Here is a 25,243-nt window from a genome sequence, read left to right on the forward strand (position 1 = left end):
CAGATTAGAACCAATGCTAACACCACCCTAACCCCTGTCACTAGTTTTAAATACCTGGGTTTATGGTTTGACTCCCACTTAACATTCGGAATGCACATTGATACCCTGACAACCAAGACCTATGCCAAACTAGTGGTACTTTACAGGAACAAATCCTCCCTAAGTCTCCTGGTCAGAAAGCGTATCGCACAGCAGATGCTAATGCCAATTATTGACTATGGAGACATAGTATATGGCACGGCACCTCAAACCCACCTTAGCAAACTTGACACCCTCTACAATTCAATTTGTCGTTTTGTTCTCCAATGCAACTACAACACAGATCACTGCGAAATGCTCAAAGAACTAGATTGGTCAGCACTAGAGTCTAGGCGCAAAGTTCACCTTTCCTGTCTTCCCTTTAAATTCTTTATGGGCAAGCTACCCAGCTATCTGAACAAGCTCCTCACCCCTACCACATGCAGCACCTATCACCTGAGATCAGACTCCAAAAGACTGTTCATGGTCCCAAGGCTCAACAAAGTATTTGGCCGTTCCTCCTTCTCTTACCGTGCACCCCAAAACTGGAACAACCTACCAGAGACTCTTACATCCACCACCAGTTTAAGTTCTTTCAAATCTAAGGCTGTCTCACATTTTAATCTGGTCTGTAACTGTTTCATTCGCCCATAATATATATTTTCTTTAACTGTGCATGCAATGTCTTGTATATAATGTATACCCTGTACATTTATGTAACTGTATTTGTAACCATGTATTATTTGTCTTAACTCTGTGCCCAGGACATACTTGAAAACAAGAGGTAACTCTCAATGTATAACTTCATGGTAAAATATTTTATAAATAAATAAATAAACACCGCCTTCCCCACTGAATTCCAGTGTTCTGTTGCCCTCCGGACACCAGCGTGTTCTCCTTACATGCTTCTTTTTCTATGTATCACCTCCGGAATACAAACTTCAAAAATGATGCCACTCCCATCCACTTCTCATCCCTGAGGATTCTATTCTAGGGAGTATGAGCATGAATAGGTCTTTGTCAGCATAAGTCCTTTCAATACTTTTGATACTGTATTAACTGCACCCCCTCCACACCAACATACCACACCTGTTTCTTGGTGATGCCAGTCATGCCACCCACACCCTATTACACATCAGGTGTCCTTTTTGCCCAAGGCAGAGCAATCAGAGAGATAACATGTGAGAAATCTATGAGGTTTTGAAAGCTTGGTATACACTATTAAATCTGTCAAGGACCTTTCTGTTGGTCCATCAAACAAACCTATAAAGGAATCGGCCATCAAAGGGAACCAAATTATTTCAGACCATCCATATAATTGTAACCCATATTTCTCCCCCCCCCCCCCAATCTCAAATAGGGTGTCCTAGGGTGTCTTAAGCTCAGGTTACATGTCTGTATGTGGTGCGTACCTGCTGGCAACAGGGGGCCCTGAGTCTCCTGCGATGACATGGGGGAAGACAGGACAGGTTTCTGGGGTTGTGCCTCCGTTCTCTCACTGGTGCAGCACCTCCATCTCTTGCTGCCCCCAGCAATATGGGGTAGAGTACCTACAGAAGAAATTGTCTTCCCTCTTCCTGATAAACTCCACTCTCAGACAGGAGCTTGTATAAAAAGTGCAGTTTCTTTTTTCTTCTTTATCACAGCGTACACAGCAGACAGTTGCACACAGCCGGCTGTCTCCCTGCAGGATGTCCCCTGACTCCACTCTGGACCTAGGGCCACCCAGAGTGGGTCTAGCTCTTCCCCTACCCCCTAAGCAGGGTAGGAGGTATATGATCCACCTATTGCACTCTAACTCTAGCAGCTCTACTCATTCTCCTCTAACTCACACAACTACTTTTCCCACTAAATAGGAAGAGCAATGCCCTAAGTAGTTTCAACAGGCACCGCCCCTGTGTCTCTTGATTGGACACAGAGTCAGGTGACCTGCCTTCACTGTCTCAGGGCACTTGCTTGAGGTGGGGAAAACCCATGATAACTCCTGGCAACCTGCCCTTACGCAGGGATTACTGCCAGGAGGAGGGCAGAACTTTAACCCAAACCACACAGGGCTACATACTTATCTTCTCATTGACTGGTTTTAATACTGCAGATTTGTTTCTGTCTTGAGAAGCAAGTAGCAGTTAGTTTGCAATGATTTTACCAGTGGTGTTTTTAAAGGCAAAATTGGCTGGAGTCCTAAACAAAAAGTTGAAGTAACGAAAAGTAGTAGAAAAGGCATTATTAATTTCCCCCTGTTAGAGCCCAGTCCCATTGCTAAAAATGTCATAAACACTATAAGGAGTTTCATGTTGATTATTTAAAAAAAACATGTCGGGATTTAGTTTCCCTGAAATCGCTTACAAAAATAGCCCTGAACATTATAATATACTAGAGCTAGGCAAATATGCTTATCTTTACTTTTATTTTTCTGCCATAAGACACCTTCCAGTCCATTGACTTGAATGGGAAGTAAGGTTACTTCCAGAGCAAGATGAGGCCTGCGGGCAGAAGACTGTTTAGTGAATATGGTCTCATCTCTACAGAACCTTTACATTTTTAGATACATTTTTTTTCCTCGATTAAAAAAAATTCTGATTTAAAAACAATGCCCTGCCTAATTAAAGCATATAATTTAATTAATTGACTTACTTCACAATTATTTTATTGAAATCCAGTTAATTTTAAAACAACATAGCTCATTGCAGTATTCTACCTCATCCCCCAAGATTTTCTTTTAATACAATTAAAAAATGTACATGCAGTACAGTACGTACACATAATACTGCAGCTGAATGTTAATACTTGAAAGGACAGATGATAATTTCTCACTTTCTGTGGAAGTATTTTAAAATAAAATAATTTTGACCCAATTTTGACCTCTTTAAAGCTGTTATCTGTAACTGTATCTCCTGCCCACATTCTCCATTGAATTTAATTTGGGATCTTTGTAATTGTAGCCAAGTCCTCTTGGACTAACCTTTTCCTGGCCATGACCTCACTGTAAGTCCCTATAAAGGTGGGCAGTGTGGGCATGATTCCTGAGGGGATCCGTTATAATGTTCAGTGTGTGAAATGTTACATTGTTCAGCAGGTATGAACAGTAAAGTTATTAGTGGCCTCTCACAGAAGTAATGGGGCCTATGACAGAAATAGGCTGGCTTACTAGCCACTCCCCAGGGAAGGAGGGTGGTGAGTCTCCACAGTGTGAAGGAGAAGAGTAAGGCTGGGGCTATGGTGCTACAGACCATGCGGAGGTGTCCGCACACTGAGCGATCGGATTGCCTTAAGGCAGTTATCGCGTCCACGCGGCGTGCCGGCGTAAGCGGGAGGGGGCTCGCATTGCGCAAGAAATCAGTTGAAACTGATTTATTGGCGCGACAGGCCGGTCATGTGAACGGTTCACCCAATGAGGGCAAACCAGCTCCATGACACCCCTAGGAACGCCCCCCATGGCCCATCCACCATGGCCAGGGAAAGCACCCGCTTCACAGCCTCCGCACGCCTCCACGCGGGGGCGAAGGCACCATGGCCCCAGCCTAAGGAGCAGAGTAAAATTGCTCCAGAGAGAGAGTTCTTGTGTTAACCTTCAAGGAGGGAGGAGTGCTACTGGAAGATGCCAGAATGTGTATACTCTGCATAGAGAAGTGGCTGAGGCCTAGTCCAAGAAGGGATAGGGTACAGTGATAAGGATCGAGTGAATGTACTACAAATACTACTGCCAATAAATCTCAGTCAAAGCAACAACTGGTGTAGACCTTAAAGCATGGTAATGACTAAAGGAAAGAAGTGTCCATGAGGTGCATCCTGAAACCTCAGGATCCTCTTGGACTGGAGGCACTGACCACTGAGGAAATCACTGCGATCCTGTCCTGATACTCCCCACACCACCACGGAGATCTCCGGACTTCTGTTTGCCTCACAGGTATGACCACAGCAGCCACAGAATACACCGGTAGCAAGACTATTTCCCAGAGGATAAGGGAAAGAGGGCTACATTTGGAGGCGCTGCTGAGATAGGTATCAGGACAGGTTTTTGCAACAGAGCCATGCTTCTGTTTTATGGACTTGTGCACTATCTGGCAGCTATGCACTGCACTTCTCTGGGTGATGTTGGGGACAGCTTCCCGAGGCGTCACTGGGAAGGGGGTCACCCACAGCCCTTATACCAAGGAAAAGTGTTGGGGCGTACCCTGAGGCTCCACTGGGGAATGTGGTAACCCTTCTCCTATAAAATACTATGTTGGTGCGTATCCCAAGGCTCCACCGGGGAACGTGGCTACCCAAAAAGGGGCGGGACTGCTTCCTGAGGCGTCACCAGGGAGGGGGTACCCTAACCCTAATCAACCAAGCACTGTTGGGGACGGGCTCTTGAGGCTTCGCAGGGACCCTGTGCACCCACGCTACCCAGCTCAATTGTGTCTGTATTTGCAGGCATCTGTTGCAATTATTGTGGTTTAAAGACTGTGCTTTAAAAGACTGTGCTTTGAAAGAACGGTGCTTTTCTTACTCAAAATGGCGGTTACCGCTCAACGGGAGACCGGATGGCAGCCTGAGCAAAAAGCTGCAAAGACTTTGTTTTTACTATCCAAAATGGCGGTTCCCGCTCAACGGGAGACCTCATGGCAGCTTGTGCAAGAAGTTACAAGCTAAAGTTGCAAAATATGTTCTGCGAAACCTCCTAGGTTTGGTGTTGAGCCAATATATCTGGGATTGGCACGAACACCAAGTTACACCCTGCTTCCCTAGTGGCTGTTCTTAAAATCAAAGGGAGGAGCTATGGGCGTATCCTTCTGCTGCCCTGTGTGAGTGTGGAGATCCAACTTCACTTGTACGTGGTAGCCTTACAGTACAGACGTGCGTTTACTTCCTTACCTGCCTTCGACGATGAAGAAGAAAAAGACGTGCGCTTCGTTCTGCCTGGAGGGTTAATCCTGTTACCGTAAGATGGAGAGAACACGCTTCACCTGGTCTGCCTGCAGTGTGCGCAGGTGGGGCATGCGCTGGGATCTGCTTCCTAGTGCTCAGAATGTACTACACCCTACATGCGTTTCCAGGGACCTGGATCGGAGACGTCTGCTCACCTTACTGCCATTGCTGAAGTCATCCAGAGATTGGTGGAGGTGGTGGGGCAGACATCTGAAGCTCTGTGGCTCGACTACTGGACCATGCTCCAGCCATTGGTGAGTCCCGATCTCAAAAGCGGAATTAGCCGTTCGCTCAGTACTGACTCTGGGGTGAGGTCGCTGGGAGTGCTAAGAACCAATGCTAGCTGTTCCTCCTGCCTGCGAGAGAAGTTACCTTCACAGCTGTACCTGTGCCCACCCTGGCCGGGGTGCGGCCAAGCAAGTCTCCCGCTGCTGCTGTACTTACTCCAGCTTAGATCTGCGCCTTGGAAGAGGCATACCACTGCCTGACAAGATCAGGCCAAGCCGGGCCATTTACGCCCTTACCGTTCTGCTCGCCGACGGAGAGATCATCCATCGCTAGACTGGTGGGGTATCTGCCAAACAACGAGGGTGCAACTGTCGAGGAGAGGTTGGTCTTGACCTCCAATTATCCCGAATCTACCACCGATCATCCGTCACAAGTCCTGGTTCTTACCTGGATGTCCCGATGCCCGATGACGACCTTCATCTGATTAACGTTCCTGGAGGGATGTCCCAGCTCCGACTTCAGTGCCGGGCTTTTTGTGAAGCCCGCGACCGAGCTATGGCTTACGTGGCCCATACCTAGGGTGACGGCTTGGATGATGTGATCATCGAAGCGGACCCTGCGGTTGAGACGACCGTCGATGATGATCTTCCTGTCTCTACGCCTGTACCTGCTTCCGTCCCTCCCGGGGAACTATTCTTGCATCGCTACCAAGTCCGGAAGCAGGAGCGGAACCAACAACACTGTTCTTTGGAGACCGAGGCATAGGAGACCGTGGCCAATGCCCCTGGAGAGGTTGTGCACGCTCTTGGGTGTGGCATGCTAAAGGCCCTCACCAGGACAGCCTTACCGGTTCCATTGTGTCCATGAGGTATATCCTGAAACCTCAGGATCCTCTTGGACTGGGGGCACTGACCACTGAGGAAATCACTGCGAACCTGTCCTGATACTCCCCACACAACCGTGGAGATCTACGGCCTTCTGTTTGCCTCACAGGTGTAGCCCTTGTACCCCCCCCTACGTGAGATTGGGTCATCTGTTTCTCTGCTTCTCCATTTAAGTGATGTGCTGTTCCTGTTTGGCAACAGGAGGGCTGAGTGCTCCGCGGTGTTGTGCAGGACAGGTTTACAGGTTACCTTAGTTCTTTGGTGCAGCGCCTCCAGTCAGCATGGATCCTCTGGATAGCAGCAGGATGGCCCAAACTGACACCTTGTTCTGGTCCAGTCAGTAACCACAATGGATTATAGTGCAACTGGTTCTTTATTCGTTTACAGCAGAAGTCAGCCAGACTATACAGCCCTCCTTTAGGAATAAGGCCTTGCAGGCCCCATCCAGATTGTTATCCCTGGTAGTGCTCAGGATAACACTCACACACTCCCACTCCTCAGGGGGAGGGGAGACAGACTGACTCACTTCTGAGAAAGTGCCAGAAACAATCCTGAAGAGATGTTTGTAACCCCGCCCTATAACAGAGCAGGTCTGAATACTGATTGATCATCACATACAACAGATGAACCAATCAGTATCCTTCCCTCAGGCTGACACTCTCAGGCTGTTGCTAGGCCCGCCCTTGGATACATCTAATACATCCAAAGCTGCAAAAGCACACAGGGCCTATTTGAAGAAATCAACCCAACCACTGCCTGCACCTAAAAGGGCTTATACTGGTAAGGCCCAGGAAAATAAGTAGCGACCGGGAGGCTATGTTACACAGTGGCATACACTATTCGTACTACCATCACATGTTATAAACATGTTCTTCAATTAATAATATTTTGTGATTGTACTGATGATCTTCTCTACAAGCAATAGCGCTCCAACAACCATATACGGCTTGGTGTCTATTATCACTAACATGTTTTAATATTAACTCTGCATTATTTTAAACAGGTCTACTTGTGTCCCCTCTTAATCCTTTTCCAATGCTGGGTGAGTCTTAGTAATACTTTCCAGACCCACCCATATTGTATAGCGTCTGATACTATACCCAATAGTGGTACATTTTGTGTCTGCATTCAGTTTTAGTTAATGAGTTATGTGGTCATTCACATAATTGTATCCAAACACAGTACTGGCGTGTAATTCTTCTCAATTTACCCTTCAACAGAGACAAAGGAACCGCTAAGAAGACCCTATTATCGGGGTTGGGCTTAATTCAGTCTTTCTGGAATGATGTTCGTTGCCATGGCAATGAGGAAAATATTCTTCTGTGCGAAAAAAACATCTGGCAGGATGGGGCCTGTCCACAGAACATGGCAGCTGCAGTCACATGTAGCTTTACGTACGGTAAAGGAAAACATTTCTAGCATAATCAAATGTGTGTGCCAAATAGTATGTGCTGCTAATACAAATACAAAACTTTGGGGGTTATATATGACTTTTATCTCATGTTGTCCAATAATAGTTATATTAGGGCTACCATAATTCACCACTCAAAAATGGGGACACCCATCGCGCATGCGCAGGATGCCCTTATCGCTTGCGCATGCACGCTCGGCTTTTGCTCGCGCATGTGTGAGCGGCCACGCTGACTGCACATGCGCGAATGAAAGTTGACTAGGCATCCGCGAGCGATGAGCGCCAACTGCACATGCACGAATGAAAGTCGACCAGGCATCCGTGAGCGATGGGCGCCAACTACACATTCGCGATTGGCGCTCGCCGATGTGCATCTAGAAATCCCGGACATTTTTAGTTATTTAAAATTTTCTCCCGGACTGGGACTTTATATGAAAAAGCCAGACATGTTCGGGAAAATACAAAGGTATGGTAACCCTAGTTATATCAAAAATAAAATACAAATACATTTTCAGCAGAATCGTATATGTCAAGTTGAATTTCACACTATTACTGTTACATGAAAATACTGTAAAAACTTTAACTCCCAGTTATCTTCCAAGAGTTATTGAAAGCTCAAATGATTAGCTCTACTCATGAGGATGTCCTTCTGTGAACTCCAAGATACCAATTTACGCTGCGTATTTCTGTCTGAGAAATCGCGCTCCTCAGAAGGAAAGTGTGAAAAGAGGGCTTCATTCATACCTGCTGCTTGAAGGCCTGTCATTGAGTTTCACTGCCTTTTGAACAGTGTTTGCTGCCCTTTCTTGGTTTAATAACAATTAGATCAGTTTGGAAGTGTTTGCTATGCATGTCTACCTCCTCTTGCAAAAAAAATGTTTCCTTGTTTTTTCTCTCTCTCAACTTTCAACTTTCCTCTTCTTTACCACGGTTTTCTTTTCCATGATCTTAGCACACAATGCAACTAAACATTCAAAGAGGTCCACATAACACTGTTAAAAAAGGCAGTAAACAAGAAAGATGTTTTGTCCCAGCAAACCAATTCCTTGTGCATCAAACAGATCAATTAGGCATAGTGAGGCCGAGAGAATCAGCGTTGTCCATTACAAGAGTTGCGCCAGTGATCTCATTTATAATTCAAGGCTTGTACATTAAAGCAGAGCTGCAGGTTTATACCAGCAAGAAAAATATCATAGGACTAGGCTAGAGGAATCTCATAGTTAAACATCGATGTTGTTTTATTTGTAGTTTTAAATGATATGATTACTGGGAGTGTGCACTAAATCCCTGTTGGCACCTGTTATCTCTGCTTGGAATAAAATGAATGAGACACAAAAGGCCGTTTTACATAAATATATTGTGCAACAGGACCATAACGTTGGTCCATTTTTTTTCATGCACAATATACCGTATTTATTTAAAATGCCTTATTTTGTCCCCTTCATTTTATTGCAAGCAGACATACACCTAATACTGGAGGGTGTTATTTTATGCACACAATTAACTATTTGTTTCGTTATTACTGGGCAATCCACCAACCGTCTAATCACGTCTTATGTCTGTCAGTTCTTTTTAAAGCCTTCCTCCCTTTAAAAGACAGAAGAATTGGATGGAGGTTTTGCAAATAATGCTATATTAGGATGAGAAAGTGCGAGTGGCCTATAAACAAAGAGAGTACTTCCAGCATGTGAGGTGTGCTATAGAGTAACACTTCTTAGTAAATATGGCACTGGTGTGTACCACATTTTCTTTTTGCAGCCACAGACTCTGTTTTTGTCCCTGCTCGGCTGGTCGGTGGGAGCTCTGCCTTTGAGGGACGGATAGAAGTCTATCACTCTGGCCAGTGGGGAACCGTCTGTGATGACCAATGGGATGATGCTGATGCTGAAGTCGTCTGCAGACAGCTAGGACTCGGGTGAGTGTTTGTGGTTTCGTAATCACATTTTTAGTGGAAATCAGGACAGCTGCTAGTATATATATATACTATATACATTTTAAGTTATGATGGGTGAAAAAGACAACAAAGGCAACATGTATATATATGTGTCAAATGCAGCAGTTGGCACTCCTGTAGACACATGTACTGTAGAATGTAGGTGCATACCTCATATAGGAAATATATGAATACGATACCGTTCCGAAGTCAGGCAATCAAGAGGCAGCACTCAAGCATAATATGATAACACAAGTGTATTCTAGTCTAGATGTAACCTTTATTCAATGAATACACTTGTGTTATTATATTATGCTTGAGTGCTGCCTCTTGATTGCCTGACTTCGGAAAGGTATCATATTATAACAGTGGTTGACAAATCACTAAAAAATCTACTCGCCACACAAAAAAATCTACTCGCCACCTAGTACCAAACGTGTGCTGCTTGGGCCAATATTTACTCGCCCGGGGGTTAAATCCACTCACCCGGGGCGAGCAAATGTATAGGTTTGTCGAACACTGTATATATATATATATATATATATATGTGTGTGTGGGTGTGTGTATATATATATCAACAGAAAAGCGTATTACAGCGCTAGACAGTCAATAATATATAGTACACCGTTACTATGTATGTATGTCTTTATACAGCGCCATTAGTGTACACAGCGCTTCACAGTAGTAATACACGTGACAATCATATACATGTAGCCATGTGTAATATTGGTGTACATATCTCTTTCTCATGCTGGCAGTAAACCTGGTAAGTATGCAGGATTGCCAGTAGTCATCATGGAGGTTTGCCCTCAAACCCTGGTGAGGTGTCATATGTCCCAAAGGAAGTGACAACATGCTTGGTGTCCACCCTTAGTGACATCAGAGATGTGCCTGTTCCTGAGGTGATATAAGACACAGCACTGCCTAAAGTTAGTGGTTCAGTTCCTGTCAGTTCAGTTCCTGTTGTTGTGCTGCCTCTGTTCAGTGAGAGGCACTTGAAGGTCTGCAACAGTGTTGCAGTAGTTTCATGCTAGCTGTGAGTCTGTGCAGCTCTGAGCAGAGAGACAGAGAAGCTGTTGAATCTCCCTAAGGGGAGAGGTGGAAAGCAACTCCATTAGGAGAAGGAGGAACTTTCCAGATGGAGTGCAGCAAAGGAATGAGCGGCTAAGCTGATAGCTGTGAGGGGCAGCTGGCCCATACCACCATGCCAATAAAGATGACCTTGAATAGAGATACCCTCATGTGTGAGTCTGGGATTACTCTGCAGAGGAAGGCACCACAGAGGAATTCCTCATCAGAATCATCCCCATGCGGACGCAGGGATCCTGATGAGGTGGAGGCGCTGCACTGGATCTAGGTAGGACTCAAGCACACTACCTCAGCTGCCTGTCTGGGTTGGCATTCCCCACACAATATCATGCGGGAGACTCAGGAGTCCTGTTGCCAACAGGTGCACCACCAGACACTACACTGTAATGGGGACTGGTTAGACCACAGGGGCCAATGTGAGATTGGGTGGGTCAGGCTAGGCCAGAAAATCCGTTACATACATAACAAATAATACAAATAACAGATCATGGGAATAAGTGCTTCAATCATAAAAGTAACATTTCGGAAGAGGAGTCCCTGTTCCGAGGAGCTTACAATCTAATTGGTGTCTATTAGGTTAATTAATGTGAATAAACATATAGATCAATATATATGTGCACTTTAAATCAGTGTCACGAAGTGTCCAAGTAATTTGCAAACTGTGTCCCTGAGTCAAAAAGAAATATGAGCAACAAAACGTGATGTGAAAGTGTTCCAAGTGATATACAGTAGAGACTGAGGCAGCTTCTGTGTAAGATGGAACACATCCGAAACGAAATTTAACACACAAAGATAAGAAGCACGTGCTCCATGGAACACTCGCTTCTTATCTTTGTTTATATATATATATACAGTGGTTGACAAATCACCCAAAAATCTACTCGCCGAACCAAAAAATCTACTCGCCACCGCGTCCCGCCCCCAATCCCGCCCTGCTTGGTGTCGACCATGAAAAGGTCGCCACGGGGTCAAATCCAGTCGCCACGGGCCTGTATTTTAATGGATTTGTCGAACACTGTATATATATATATATATATATATATATATATATATATGTTATTAATTTTAAGTTAAAATAAAAAATATAGATTAGAAGCGTAGACACAGAAATGGATAAACGAATCAAAAATATTTTTAGTGTTATGTTTCATCATAAACAGCATGACACCATTTTGCTTCCCTGCTATTTAGTGTTATTATTTTTCGACCTCTTTAGGCAAGTTTCAGAGTAAATTCATACCAGACATTGTTAATTATGTTAAGAAAAGGAAGTTAATTTAGTACAGAATAATACATTTATCTAAGACAACCACTACCAACATTACATGATTATGTTAAATAAGCTAAAGGAGGTTATATATCAAATTATATTACAAGGATAATGAATAATGAAATCCTTGTGTGAACAGCTTGGAATCCAACGTTTGGTGTTTAAAACAGAGTGATAAAGTGACTGTGTCTTAAAGTTTTCTCACTGCGCCTATATCTTCTTTATAACAACAACACAGTGTTCATTGGGTTGTTAACAATGGTATTGTATACTTTGCGACTAAGTGTTTTTTTTTGTTTTTTTTAAGTGGCACATTGTAAATGTTATTACGGAAGCTACATATCAAGCTCCACAAAGTACTTTTTTATACGGTTTCCAAGAAAATGTCAAAGCAAAAAGAAGGCAGAGTTATGTGTCTCTCTTATAATGCTGCATATATTCCCATATTGTTTCTTGTTTCATGGATATCCGTTCTGTTACCTTAACACAGTGTTATGGAGTGAGTTATAAAATAAATGTACAGTATAATGTAATGCAGAAATGTATACCACTGCAATATTGTTTTCCTTGCTGTTGATATTTTTTCAAACAACAAAACACCATAGCCAGATGAACAGCTTGACACCAGTCCTATCCTGGGAGGCGTTTGTGCCAACATTTTCTGGGGTTTTCTCTTCACGTTGGAAAACTTTGGGGGTGTCACGGTTGTGCTCGCCACAAACCAGGGTCGGACCGCGTGGCTGAGGTAGGGTTGTAAAAGCACCGACCTTAGACCGCGCAGGCTGATCCGGATTGCGCAGTTCGTAGTCATACGTAGCAGGATCAGGATAGGAGAAGACAGCATCGTCGTTGTACAAGCCAGGGTCAGGACAGGAGACATCAGGATAAACATTGTTCAAGCAAGAGTTCGGCAACAGATAGTCAGGAAGACCCCGCTTCAGCTTAGGAGCGCGAGGTTGGCCTCTGCGCGTGCGGCGACCATGGCCCATGGTACTGGTCTCAGGAGGTGGTAGGCAGACCAGAGTAGCACACCGCCTAGCTGCACGGGTAAACCAGTGCACAGCGCAAGAGTCCTGAGCGGGCTGGGGAATCCTCTGTTTCAGCGCAGGAACCAGGACACGGCCTCTCTAGATTAGGGAAAGAGTAGGCCCCAGGAACCAGGAAGCTGAAGATACACAGGGAAAGTTCCGCATCAGAGCAGGAAACCAGGAGTCTGAAGACGCAGGGGAATCCTCCATTGCAGCGCAGGAACCAGGACACGGCCTCTCTAGATTAGGGAAAGAGTAGGCCCCAGGAACCAGGAAGCTGAAGATGCAGGGGAAACCTTTGCTTCAGTGCAGGAAAGCAGGAAGCTGATGAACGCAGGGCGAAACCTCCGCTTCAGCACAGGAGAACAGGAAGCTGAAGAACGCAGGGCGAAACCTCCGCTTCAGTATAGGAGGACAGGAAGCTGAAGAACGCAGGGCAAAACCTCCGCTTCAGCACAGGAGAACAGGAAGCTGAAGAACGCAGGGCGAAACCTCCGCTTCAGCACAGGAGAACAAGCGAGAGCTTGTGGCAGAACAGGTAGTGACATCCGGTAAGGACTATGCTCGGCAGGGAGCATTGTGGGAACACAGTACTTAAAGGCCAGCGGGCCAATCCCCGGCGGGGGGTGTGAAAGTACTGCTCCAATGAGTAAATGCAAATCTAGGTTGCAGTGATAGGCTACACAGCTGTAGTAGATACCAGAGGGAGTGTGTGGCAGTATAGCTTTGGTGAGTGAATCCAGACTGCTGTAAATATCAGAGGGAGTGTGTGGCAGTATTGCTTTGGTGAGAGAATCCAGGCTGCAGTAAATAACAGGAGAAGTGTTCCAGAACTGCACCGGTCTGCAAGGTAAGACAACCAGTAAACCATGGAGCGGATTCCTTACAGTACCCCCCCTTCACGCGAGAACTCCGGGCGAACATGAGCACTCATAGAGTTGGAGGACCGGGAATTGTTGCTGAACCGTCTAGGATTGGGGGTAGAGTCGTGGTCCAGAGACTCGTGGTTAGTCCTTAGTGTACCCCCACCCCCTGGTGAGAACTGCGGCCAGGCAGGACCATCCATGGGTTTCGGGGACAACGTGTTGTTCCTAAAGTTCTTTAGGTGAAAAGGGGATCCGTAAACGAGCAGTTCTTTGGTGAGTACAGTTCTAGGATATGAGAGTGGTGGAAGAAACATCTTTGGTACATGGCTAGCCCCGCAAAATGACTTGGAAATCCAGGGCTGTGAAGAACCAGAGGGTTCCAGAGCAGAAACGGCAGAAGAACCCCCACTGGAAGCCCAGACTTTAGTAAAGGAGCCAGAAACTAGGATAAGCGGCCTTGATAGTTGATCGAAAACCCCAGGAGGAATCTCAGAACAGAAAAAGTCTTGGCTGACTACTGCATGTTGGAATTTGCGCGGGACTCTCCCTCCAGAAGTCTCCCAGGTAATGGTTAGTGAGGAAATAGGCTGGGTGGAAGCATCTCCTGGTATTGGTATGGAAGGTAACAAGGCAAGCAGTAAACCAGGCATCGAGACCGAAATCTTGGGATACATACAGAGTATTTCCAACTGAGAGGAAATAACAGGGACTGACGAAGGTTCCGAGGGAAAAAACCATGGTTTAGCAGAGGCAGAGAAGCAAACCATAGTGGAGCTCTCAAATACTGGGAAATCCTCAGTGGGAGATAGTATTGTCAGGGAATCAGGAATAGGCCTTGGAATTTTCCTATCAGGAGCTTGAGCAAAAGGCAGAGCCAGGGTAGTGGTGGGAGGGAAGGTAACATCAGAAGCTGAAGTCTGTACCTCAGTGACAGGGACCTGAGAGAAAACAAACGGCAAGTGGGAACCCTGGAAACTCTTAGTGACAGGCACCTTAGGAGCACAGGGAGCCTTAACTGAAACTGCAAGAGCCCTAACCACAGGGGTACTTAACCTGACAAAAACCTGAATAGGCATGTTTTCTGATGCACCAATTCTGAAAGCAGGACTCCTAGCCAGTAGTGAGGGTGTCTGGGTTTGGCTAGTGAAAAATTCAGATGTATTGACAGATGACTTAGAATCAATTACTGAGGTTCTAGATTTGTTGGACATGTGTGAAAAAAATACCCTTTACGACAGGAGCTTTAATTTCTACCCAGAGTAACCCAATGGTTGCTGGGGCATATTTAGACGCAGAACTGAGGGACTGAGTTTTAGCAAGGGCAGGAAAACTAAATAGCTCAGATATAAACCCCAGGACTTGTAAAATAGGCAGAATGGTCACAGACAGAACTAATGAAGTTCTGATATGCTGATCCCTGGAGGATTGGCCCGGGCAGAGAAAACAGGGGAACCCCCAGCCAGGATAACTATTGTAGGAAAGGATTCAGAAACCGAAGGAGGGTTATCACCTCTCAGGGACTCAGGACCAGTAAGACACAATACAGTGAGAGGAGAAACTGTGTGCAGGCTTCTTACTAGTATATGTGTAAAAGCGTCACTTTTGAGAGAAAGTCGTGTGTCAGCAAACATTCCTGGGAACATAACATGAACCCCAGGAGAAACATACAGACTACTGTATGTTTGTAACCCTAAGCTTAGAGAGGAGGAGAACACAGACAGTACATGGGGTTTAAACATAACTGTACTGGTCTCTGAAGTAGGTATTTGGTAAGGAATGTCTGGGAAACCAGAAATGACTACAGATTCCACAATGTGGGGACTATGCGCTGAAGCAGGGATCACCGCTCTCTGGGCGACAAGCTGGTTCAGTGAAATACCCGGGAGAAGGAACTCTGTGAGCAAGCTTAGGGGAAAACCTGATTCCTGAATACATTTTAAAGGAACCAGAACTTTAGCTGAAATCTCCGGAGGCGAGACTGCGGAAACTTGAGCTGAAGCAGGGGATTTATAGCAAAGAATTTCTAAGGACTCCGTAAGGTTAGGGGAATCCTTCAATGCAACCTCTGCTATCTGACTTGGGGACTCATTCTCTGAGGCTAAAACGAAGGCATTAACTTGGAGGCAGCAAGAATTTACAGGGGTTAATGCAGACAGTGCCTGAGAGTAGAACATAGGTAATCTTCTCTCTGTATTAGGAGAGACAAGGAATTTCTCCTCTGGAGCTAGGGGCGTGACCATGGCTGGCAGAGAACAGGGAATTATCAAAGGAGACTCAGAGAGCTGCCCCACAGGGGTTAATACAGAAATGACCCTGGGAACAGAACTTAGGGATTCTTTCTCTGACGGGGAAAGCGCACAGAACTGCCTAGCAGGGGTTAAAGCTGGAAAACCCTCAGGACCTGGAGTGAGAGATTCAGAGTTAGAAATAGGGGAACTAAGGAACTTATTCTCTGATACTAGAACCCTAGTGTTGTGTAGAGAAACATATGTATCCTCCAGGGGGACCTCACAGGACTGATCGGCAGGGGTTAACGTAGACATATCATTAGTGTCAGGGAACCCGGCCATACAATCAGGGCAAGGATCCGTGGTAGACCAGGGATACAGCCAAGCGGCAGCGAAGCTGGCGAGGGGAGGATCCTGTTCTTTTATGCAAATGTCCAAAGTCATGGAAAGGACCTGGAGTGTTTTTTGGGCGTGAGCCAACATGAGGAGAGGGTCCTCTTGTGCTATATAAATGTCTAAAGACAAGGCCAGGGAAGAGAGTTCCTTTTGGGCGTCGTCCAGTTCCAAAGGGTAAACGTTTTCCCAGGTTAAACGGTAACCAGGAAAGCAAATACAAGCGGCCAGCGATTGTTTTAAGTCCCGGAGGCAGTAAACCTTCATCATGAGATCATTACGGCATTTACTTTGCAAAGAGGTTAAACCTTCAAACACAATCAGATCTTCAATCAGGGGTAGTATCTCACATAGAAACTGGTATTCAAACTGGGACTGGTTTACAGGCCGGGACAGGCTTTCAGACAGAAACTTACCAACCCTTACCACCCTCGTTCCCAAATCAGCGTGAAGTTCCACATGCCACCGCTCCCTTCTCTTCTGAGAACTTGGACTTCCTTGACCGCAATCTACCACTGATCCTCTGGAACTCAAATCGGCATGAAATCCCAGCCGCGTCTGCTACATTCGATTTTGAGAACTTGGGCGCAAAATTCAGGACTTAGTCGGTTGCTCTGCTAATCCCGTGCTCTTTCTACTGGAGAACTACACTCTGATAGGCTCACAGGTTCTTTATAGTATTCTGAGTTTCATTCATAAAACTCAGCAGCCAATCATCATGTGGGAAAATTCCCAGAAGCCAATCAGAGCCAAGACGGCTAGAAAAGTCGGGTCAGCAGGAAATCTGAAATTGCCAAGGGACACGTGCAACTTTGCCACCTTTGTCCCTGGCTATCTCAATGCCACCCGCTGGGACAGGCTCCACGAGGTTTGGCAGAGCAAGTGGCAGCCCGGATGACTGCCATTGACCCGGACCTGGTACTCCGCCTTTCCCTACTGCCTGAATACTATTCACACCTCTGGCATCCTCTGAAGGCTTTGAACTCCGATGTCCAGCAGACTTACCGGCGCCTATGGGTCAGTTTGGGCAGCCTGGCTGGACATGGGTTTCGAATGTAAAATCACATTACATACAGTACATTAATAAAGTATATTTTAATACACTGGTAGATGTTCTAATATACTTTCTGAGTCTCTGGGTATAGGGGACAGAATAAGAAAGATGTTTGTACTTTTATTCTTAGCTGCCTTATTCCCTATACACTATCGTTTTGACTCACACAGGACTCTCAGAGTCCCCTCTCAACCTTATATACGGTTGGGGCACCCACAAACCCTACACTGATTCTGGGCTACCTGACACTAGCTGGGATACCACCCTTAACTAGGCTATACTGGAGCAGGGTACTCTAGTGGTTAGTCGCGCTTGTGTTTTCAAAGGGAGATACAGTATTGCCGGGACAATGTACCTACATGTATCCGAGAATCAGGCATGATTCCCGGGTACATTTATGGGGGAACCCACATCTCCGGACCCCGACTTACCTTCTGACAACACTTCCTCCGTAAACCCCCCCTTGAAACTAATACCCTAGCAATCCCAGCTCGCTAGCATGCCTGGAAAGGGAAAAGGACATAAAATACTTTTATTACGCATAATACATTGGAATCATACAATGCTACTGGGCCCAAGAGCTTTCTCTCTTGGACCCTTATACATGGATCAGGGGTAACCAAAACAGGCTTAACCTTTATTTGAGAGCCTGGTTACCCCCTCACAGTCACAATATTCTACATTCTTTATGTCTTAGGACAAAACAGCACATGAATTACACAGTCTGACCGCTATCTGGTACAGTATACAGTATATAGCTGTAGGTACAGTATAATGATTTTTATAAGAGTGAACTTGTATGATAGTACATACAGTTACAAAGCTGTTGGTGGAGATGCAGGGCCGCTTTAACGCTCTGGTTAGGCCCAGGGCAAAGTATAAACTAGTGGGCCCCCTTGAGCACAACCGATTGAGCCTTAACCCTGAAAGTGAAAAATAATTCAACTAATACATTATGGACCTGGTGGAGAAGTTATGTTCCTGGGGGGAGGGAGGAGAAGGAGGTATAGGCCTCATGGTAAAGGTATGGGCAGGGAGGGTTACAGCAGAGTGGGGGGAGGCCAGTGGAGGGAGTGGCCAGAGGGGGCCAGCTGGAGAGCTGGACCGGACAGAGTGGGCACCCCTTCCACATGCTTCCAGCAGGCCCCCTTTGACTATCTGGTACTACTGTACATGTTAGTGTCACTGGCAGGGGGGCTCACCGGGTTTGGGACAGCAGACTTGGCTATTTGCCCCTGACGGCAGTGGACCCTGGGCAACTGACGCTTTTGCCCATTGGATAAAGTAGTCCTGGGTATGTTGCGATGTGTTGGTCCATGTAAGTGGATCTGATCCTTTAAAATCACTGCTCTGCCTCAACCTAAAGTAATAGATCAATAGGAACTGTGATCTCATATTTTAAAATGAAGCCGCAAAGCAAAAGACTATGCTGGGTACATTGATTTCTGGGAGGGACATTTATAGTCCACTTAGATGCAATCTCTTATTGATTGATATTGATGTTTCTAAAGCAAAGCACTACTTTCTGTGATATAGAATAAAGATGTGCTGATTTATACTTTGTCTTCCTGTGCTTCACTTTCATTTGACTCATAGCAGGATTTCAGACAAAACTGTGCATTACTTGCCTGTGCCTTAGTCTGTGCTGAGTTCTATGGACATTTAAAATACCAATAAATAATGGATGAATAATCATGAAAATGCACACGGCAGACACATTCATATGAAGACATCGGGGGTTATTTACTAAAGTATCGCGGTTGCAAAGTCTGCGTAAAAAATGATTGCACCAGATCTATCAAAGGAAAAATTCCCATTATTTTTAATGAGATTCCTTTCCGCTGATGAATTTGGCTGTTTTTAGTGCTGGTTTTACCCAACTTTTGCAGTTGGAGATAGACCCGACCATTCCTACAACATTTTACATTTTATTTAGTAACATTCTAGTTACACTGTATTTGTCTTAGAATAATATTATTCTCCTGTGACTAGATTTAGCTTGATTTTGCCACTGCCATTAAGATGAATTTTGGTAACACAAGCAAAACAGCTGTGAATCTGGTGTATGTATAGTATCTTTATTTTAACAACAGAGGAACGGGAAGACAATGATGAAGTTGTTTTAATTATAAAGAAAGGAACATTTTAAAAATACTTTTACAATAAATGATTTATTGGAAGTGAAGCCATCTACTTTAACCTTTATCTATCCTCGCCTGTGGTTATACAAGCTCGTATATCGAAATGCAAAAGGGAGACATAAGGCTGCATAATGATTATATAACACTGCAAGCTATTTTATGTATTTAATTCATATTTTTAGCACTCAGGAAGCTGTAAATTCTAACTCACAGATGCTAAAGTCTTTGAAGATCTGCAAATAATTTCTTAACAATGCATTGCTGGCCCTTATAGTATGTATGTATGTATGTATGTCTTTATTTGTATAGCGCCATTAATGTACATAGCGCTTCACAGCAGTAATAGTTACAATCATATAAATAATAAGATATAAATAACACATAGGGAAGAAGTGCTTCAGACTTAAAAGTAACATTTAGGAAAAGGAGTCCCTGCTCCGAAGAGCTTACAATCTAATTGATTGTAATCTAATGATTATTAATCTAATTATAGCAATGAGTTTGGTTAGTACACTTACTCTGATTAAGCACTGCCCACATAATCAATGCATTTCTATTTGTAGCTTTTATGTAGCTGATAATAAATACTCACCTCAATATCCACAAAATAACAGGACATTATTGTCCATTGAGTAAACATTACATTTATTTAGTAGCTATTGCAATAGGAGTTTGTTGACTCAGTCCCCCCTTTTCCAGCTGAATGTCTGTAATGCTTTAATATGTATGTATATCTTTATTTATATAGCGCTTTATATAGCGCTATTAATGTACATAGCGCTTCACAGTAGGAAAACACGTGACATAATCACATAAATAACAAATAATACAAATAACACAATGGAACGAAGCGCTTCAGACATAAATGTAACATTTAGGAAAAGGAGTCCATGTACTGAAGAGCTTACAATCTAATTGATTTAATTAATAACAAGGGAATTAAAGATGTGCCACATTCTATTCGGTTAAACATTCAATAATATGTAGTGGGCTATGTATAAAGAATTGATTTTTGGAAAATAGATTAAAAGTGTGAAAAAAAAATTCTCATCTAAATTCATTAGCAATATATGTTGGTATATTTCTTCTTACTTTAGGTACACATTTTTGTAGTTTTTGTGTGGTGTGCATCATGTTCATACATATTACTACATTAATAATTGTTTGCGTCTACTTGCATTTTTCTTTCACACTAAGAAAAGCTGAAAAGTTTAATACGCATTTATGGTCGCACAACAGTGGCACGTGGTAGCATTTGTTTTCTACACATCATTTGCATATGTGCACCCCGAAAACCTCTAATCTCTGCCTCTCACGTCTCCCCCTAGCACAGGGGGGCACAACTCCAGTCCTCAAGCCCCCCCCAACAGGTCAGGTTTTCAGCATATCCCTGTTTGAGCCATCTGTTCTAAATCAGTGGCTCAGTCAAAGACTGAGTCACTGATTGTGCCACCCTGTGGCGAAGCAAGCATATCCTGAAAACCTGACCTGTTGATGGGCCATGAGGACTGGAGTTGCCCATCCCTGCCCTAGCATTATTTCTTAGTTAAAAAAAAACAAGTTTACACAAGTGCCATTCAACACGTCAGAATCATTTTTATATCTTGCGTTCTGTGTCACTTTTATGACAATATGACTTATAGCAATGCTTTCTAGCTTGTGTTGATTCTTTTTCTTGTAGGGGTGTTGCTAAAGCATGGAGCCAAGCTCGTTTTGGAGAAGGCGCTGGACCAATACTGTTGGATGAAGTACAATGTACAGGGAATGAGCTTTCTATAGAGGAGTGTCAGAGGAGCTCATGGGGTGAACATAACTGTGGCCATAAAGAAGATGCAGGAGTTTCCTGCACACCACTGGCAGGTATCCCGTCTGGGTAAAAAATTAGTTTCCCTTTGACCTAACAGTCTGGATTCCAGAACATTATGATTGATGTGTTTACTGCTGCAGGCAAATGTGTGTTCAAATGTTATTATGATAAGCAAACACATGAGGCCCTATGAAGATGGCATGATAACTGTGTAGAACCCAAAGCCTTTAAAACATGATTGTGTGCATCATTGGCATATTTTTCAACTGATTATACAGTGCTGTTTATAATGCACCACCAAGAATTTGGACAGAGTAAAATGAAAACCCTTTATGAAGATGTGTTGGTCAATTGGGTTAAAGTTTTTATTTTTTTTGGATAAACTAACCCTTTATTGAATATAATGAGGTCTCAGATGTGTACATTCATCACAAACAGACAATTTTAGGTAGGGTCTAGAGTACAGATACATTTAAAGGCAATTGGTAACAGCTTAGATACAGTTTCACAGAGATACGCTCAAAATACTATCTGATTAGCTGTGGGTAGGATCATGGTATCAGCTCTCCCAAGTGAGTATAGTTTCCTGCACTTTGGCCCTGGGACCCTGCTATTTCTTCCCACGAAAGGCAAGTCGAAAGCACACTTTCTGCTAGTAGGAACTTGCGTGCACACTTTCCCCTGCAATAAATTCCTCAATAATCAAATAACTCGCTTTGTTGTTTCTACATGTCAGTTTTAGCATTTCCTGTTCCAGGGACTGAACGGTAACTTCTCCTGTAATCAACAACTTTAATTAATTATTACTAAAGATAATATTAATACGTTTAAAATAATTTCTCATGCAGATGGCGCTATTAGACTGGCAGGTGGTAAAGGTAGCCATGAAGGACGTTTGGAAGTGTTTCACAAGGCACAGTGGGGAACAGTATGTGATGATGGATGGACCGACCAGAACACACAAGTGGTGTGTCGCCAACTGGGATTCAAGTAAGGTTCACTTTGTGGGGATAACTTAACACATTAGGTGATCTCCAGACCAGGACAGTCCGCAAAGGTGGCGAAGAAGTGGCCTTAGTATATGGAAGAGTCTGATGCCAGCTCCATGTAACCATAGCAAGGTCGCTTTATCTCCCTTCCTAATTTACAGAATATTTCATCCAAACACCTTGAAGTGAACCCTGTAAGGAATTGATGATCAGTTACAAAATCTTCATGTATGGCCACCTGTAGGGCAGATCTTGATGTCCAGGCATTTATTCTGATAATGTAAAAGATGAAAATAGAAGAAGGCTATTAAAGATGTTTTAATTAATTCATAAATGGCAATGTTTACTAAGCAGTGCTACTTCATAAGACACTGTCCAGCAAGGCTTAGTAAATATGGCCCTTTGAGGCCCATTTACGTGAATAGGGCTGTAACGGTGTCTTCCAGCAGAATATTTCTTATCGAGTAGCACTTAAATATGGCCCAATGTTTTCACAGTTCTAAGGCCCAGATGCACTAAGCTCTGTTAGGCTATTTCACTTAAATGAAGTTAGGTTAATAGTAGCGCTTACCCACTAAAGGGAATAAACTAATGTTAGCACAGTGTAACTCCTTTAACTAGCGCATGGCTAGTTACATTTTTCTGGCTACTAGTGAGAATGAGATGCAAAAGGAGGTGTTCAGGCTACTTGCATTTGTCTTTTACGCCAAGAATAAAAATGGCGGACAATTTTGATGCATTTCTAGCACACGAGTGGCTCATGCTTGTACATTTTTCATACATATTATTTGCATATGTGTACCACAAACAACAACCGAACTCCGCCTCTAACTCTTCCCCCTCTTGCATCATTTGTTCCTTAGTGGAGAAAAAAGGTGAGGCACTTACTGCACAAGACATCATTGGTTCTATACATCGGGCACCAAAATGCAGGAATTTGTCACTCACGTCAAAATTGCTTTCAGTGACGCCTTATACATAGCCCCATTATAATCAATGAAAAACATGCTTGTTCTTGGCCATGTGACTGCTTAGCAGAGTAGCACAGTAGAACAAAATATGTAGATCTCCCCTTTCACATTCACGTATACACTATAATAGAAAATGTCTCTGTTGTAAAACCACTGTGCGACTTGCCTTTAAAATAGATTTTCAAGCAGTTATTACTTAATGATACAAACTCTAGAGGTTAAGGTCTTTCAACGTGTTTTATAACCACACCACCCACATTGAATTTTCGTGTATTCATCTTAAACAGTGTTGCATTCACAGCTCACACATTGACATATTAGTATCGGAACCCACACCACATTCTCTCTTTTGTTTCCCGTTCTATCTGGTCTTATGTGTATGAATGTATTGATTTATTTACATCACATAATGCAAAAATAGTTCTTATACATAAATGTGATCTTTGACCATTTTTATGGGGCTGACAATAATGATGTCATTCTTATGCTTCATATGATAAAGAACAAGGAATTAGTGAAAAGTGTCGCTGTGGCACACTGGCACTGTGAGCAGGATATTTCAGTAAGCTCTACTGTATATTAACATTACTTAATTGACATTTATAACATAATACACTCTGTTTGCAATACATTACCTTGTAATGTCCTCCCAAGAACTGTTTGTACAGCACTGGAACACCTCATCCACAATAATTATAAACCACATAGCCTTGAATTCCTTTCTTTCAATGAAGAATTTCTTCCCCACATTCTCTTGTGCCTGTACATATCATTGAGACGATAAAAGTCTTTCAGAACTACAGTACTTATACTGATGCTCAACAAATCATTTACTTTTTACTGTATGTGTTATAATATTATATATATATACAGTATTCTTTGTATTCAGGACAATGCATTTCGGTCATGACAGAAGGGCGAATAAATGGCGAAACCATTTTGTTTTGGACACAGAAATGTATCACGTTTTGTATTATTTTGGACTTTCTATCTGGGATGTATTGACTTTTTGGTAATATTGAACTGTAATGCATTCATAACTTTTGAATAAGGACTTTAAAGTAATATTGAAGCCAGAGTAGTGGCACATCTCAGTTTTGGCTAATGTTGTCTACTTTAGTGTCCAGAGTTTTTCATATGGCTATCATGTCTGAGCTGTTATTAACTTCATCTTAATCAATCTTCTTTATGAGCTCATTTAATGATTATATATGAAGTAATTCACAGCTCTGGTCGCAACATTGGTCCACAAGAAATGTTAATTCTTTTCAGGTTGAGATTCCTCTTAGGGGACCAACATTAGAGCTCTTCATAGACGAAATTATGGTGTTTCTTTTTTTCCGTACAAATATTTTTATTGCATTTTCCATCAGATGTACACACAGACATTACATAGGGGCAGCGTAGGACCCAATATACTCAACAGATTTTATACATAGAAAAATAAAATAGAAAACAAGTGGGGGGTGATTACAAAACCTCATAGGCTTCTTCTTCACGCGAGTTTACACACAATACACTTGAAGAAGAAACCATTGAAGTTTTAGGAGCTCAGTTAACACTATTTTCATCTACAGTAGATGATATTGGATCCCTACAAGAGATAACAACCTACAACACATCTACATGTATCAATAAACCACTACTATCCTATTTATAAGATTCATGTTTGTATTCCTGTTTATACATCGATATCTGCCATTTGTTTGCTAGGTATGGAAAGAGTGCGTTGGAAAGTCACTTTGAAGAAAGTACTGGGGTGATATGGCTGGATGACGTTACCTGCACAGGGAAGGAGTCCGCCTTTACCCAGTGCTCTAAGAAAGACTGGGGCAAACATGACTGTAGTCATCAGGAGGATGTCCGCATAACCTGCCACCCAGACACTGATATTCACAGGACTCTGATTGGTGAGTAACTCCGCATCTTATGAACTGAAAGATTATTATTTTTTTAACCTGATTGTGCAAAGTTCACAACACTTACATCATCAGCATTTTTTGCAAGTATCTCAAGAATTCA

At 43.5% G+C, this 25,243-nt stretch overlaps 1 protein-coding gene across 1 annotated transcript in view; it reads left to right on the forward strand.

Annotated features, from left to right (window-relative positions):
• Positions 1 to 25,243, forward strand: part of PRSS12 (serine protease 12) — a 139,334-nt gene that overhangs the window by 68,004 nt on the left and 46,087 nt on the right. Inside the window, exons 3-7 of the mRNA XM_075616387.1 lie at positions 7,262 to 7,440; positions 9,211 to 9,367; positions 21,136 to 21,314; positions 22,110 to 22,251; positions 24,935 to 25,131. Coding sequence (XP_075472502.1) covers positions 7,262 to 7,440; positions 9,211 to 9,367; positions 21,136 to 21,314; positions 22,110 to 22,251; positions 24,935 to 25,131 — 854 coding nt within the window. The remainder of the gene's footprint in view (positions 1 to 7,261; positions 7,441 to 9,210; positions 9,368 to 21,135; positions 21,315 to 22,109; positions 22,252 to 24,934; positions 25,132 to 25,243) is intronic.

The sequence above is a fragment of the Ascaphus truei genome, chromosome 1 (genome assembly GCF_040206685.1).
Source record: "Ascaphus truei isolate aAscTru1 chromosome 1, aAscTru1.hap1, whole genome shotgun sequence".
Classification (NCBI taxonomy): Eukaryota; Metazoa; Chordata; class Amphibia; order Anura; family Ascaphidae; genus Ascaphus; species Ascaphus truei.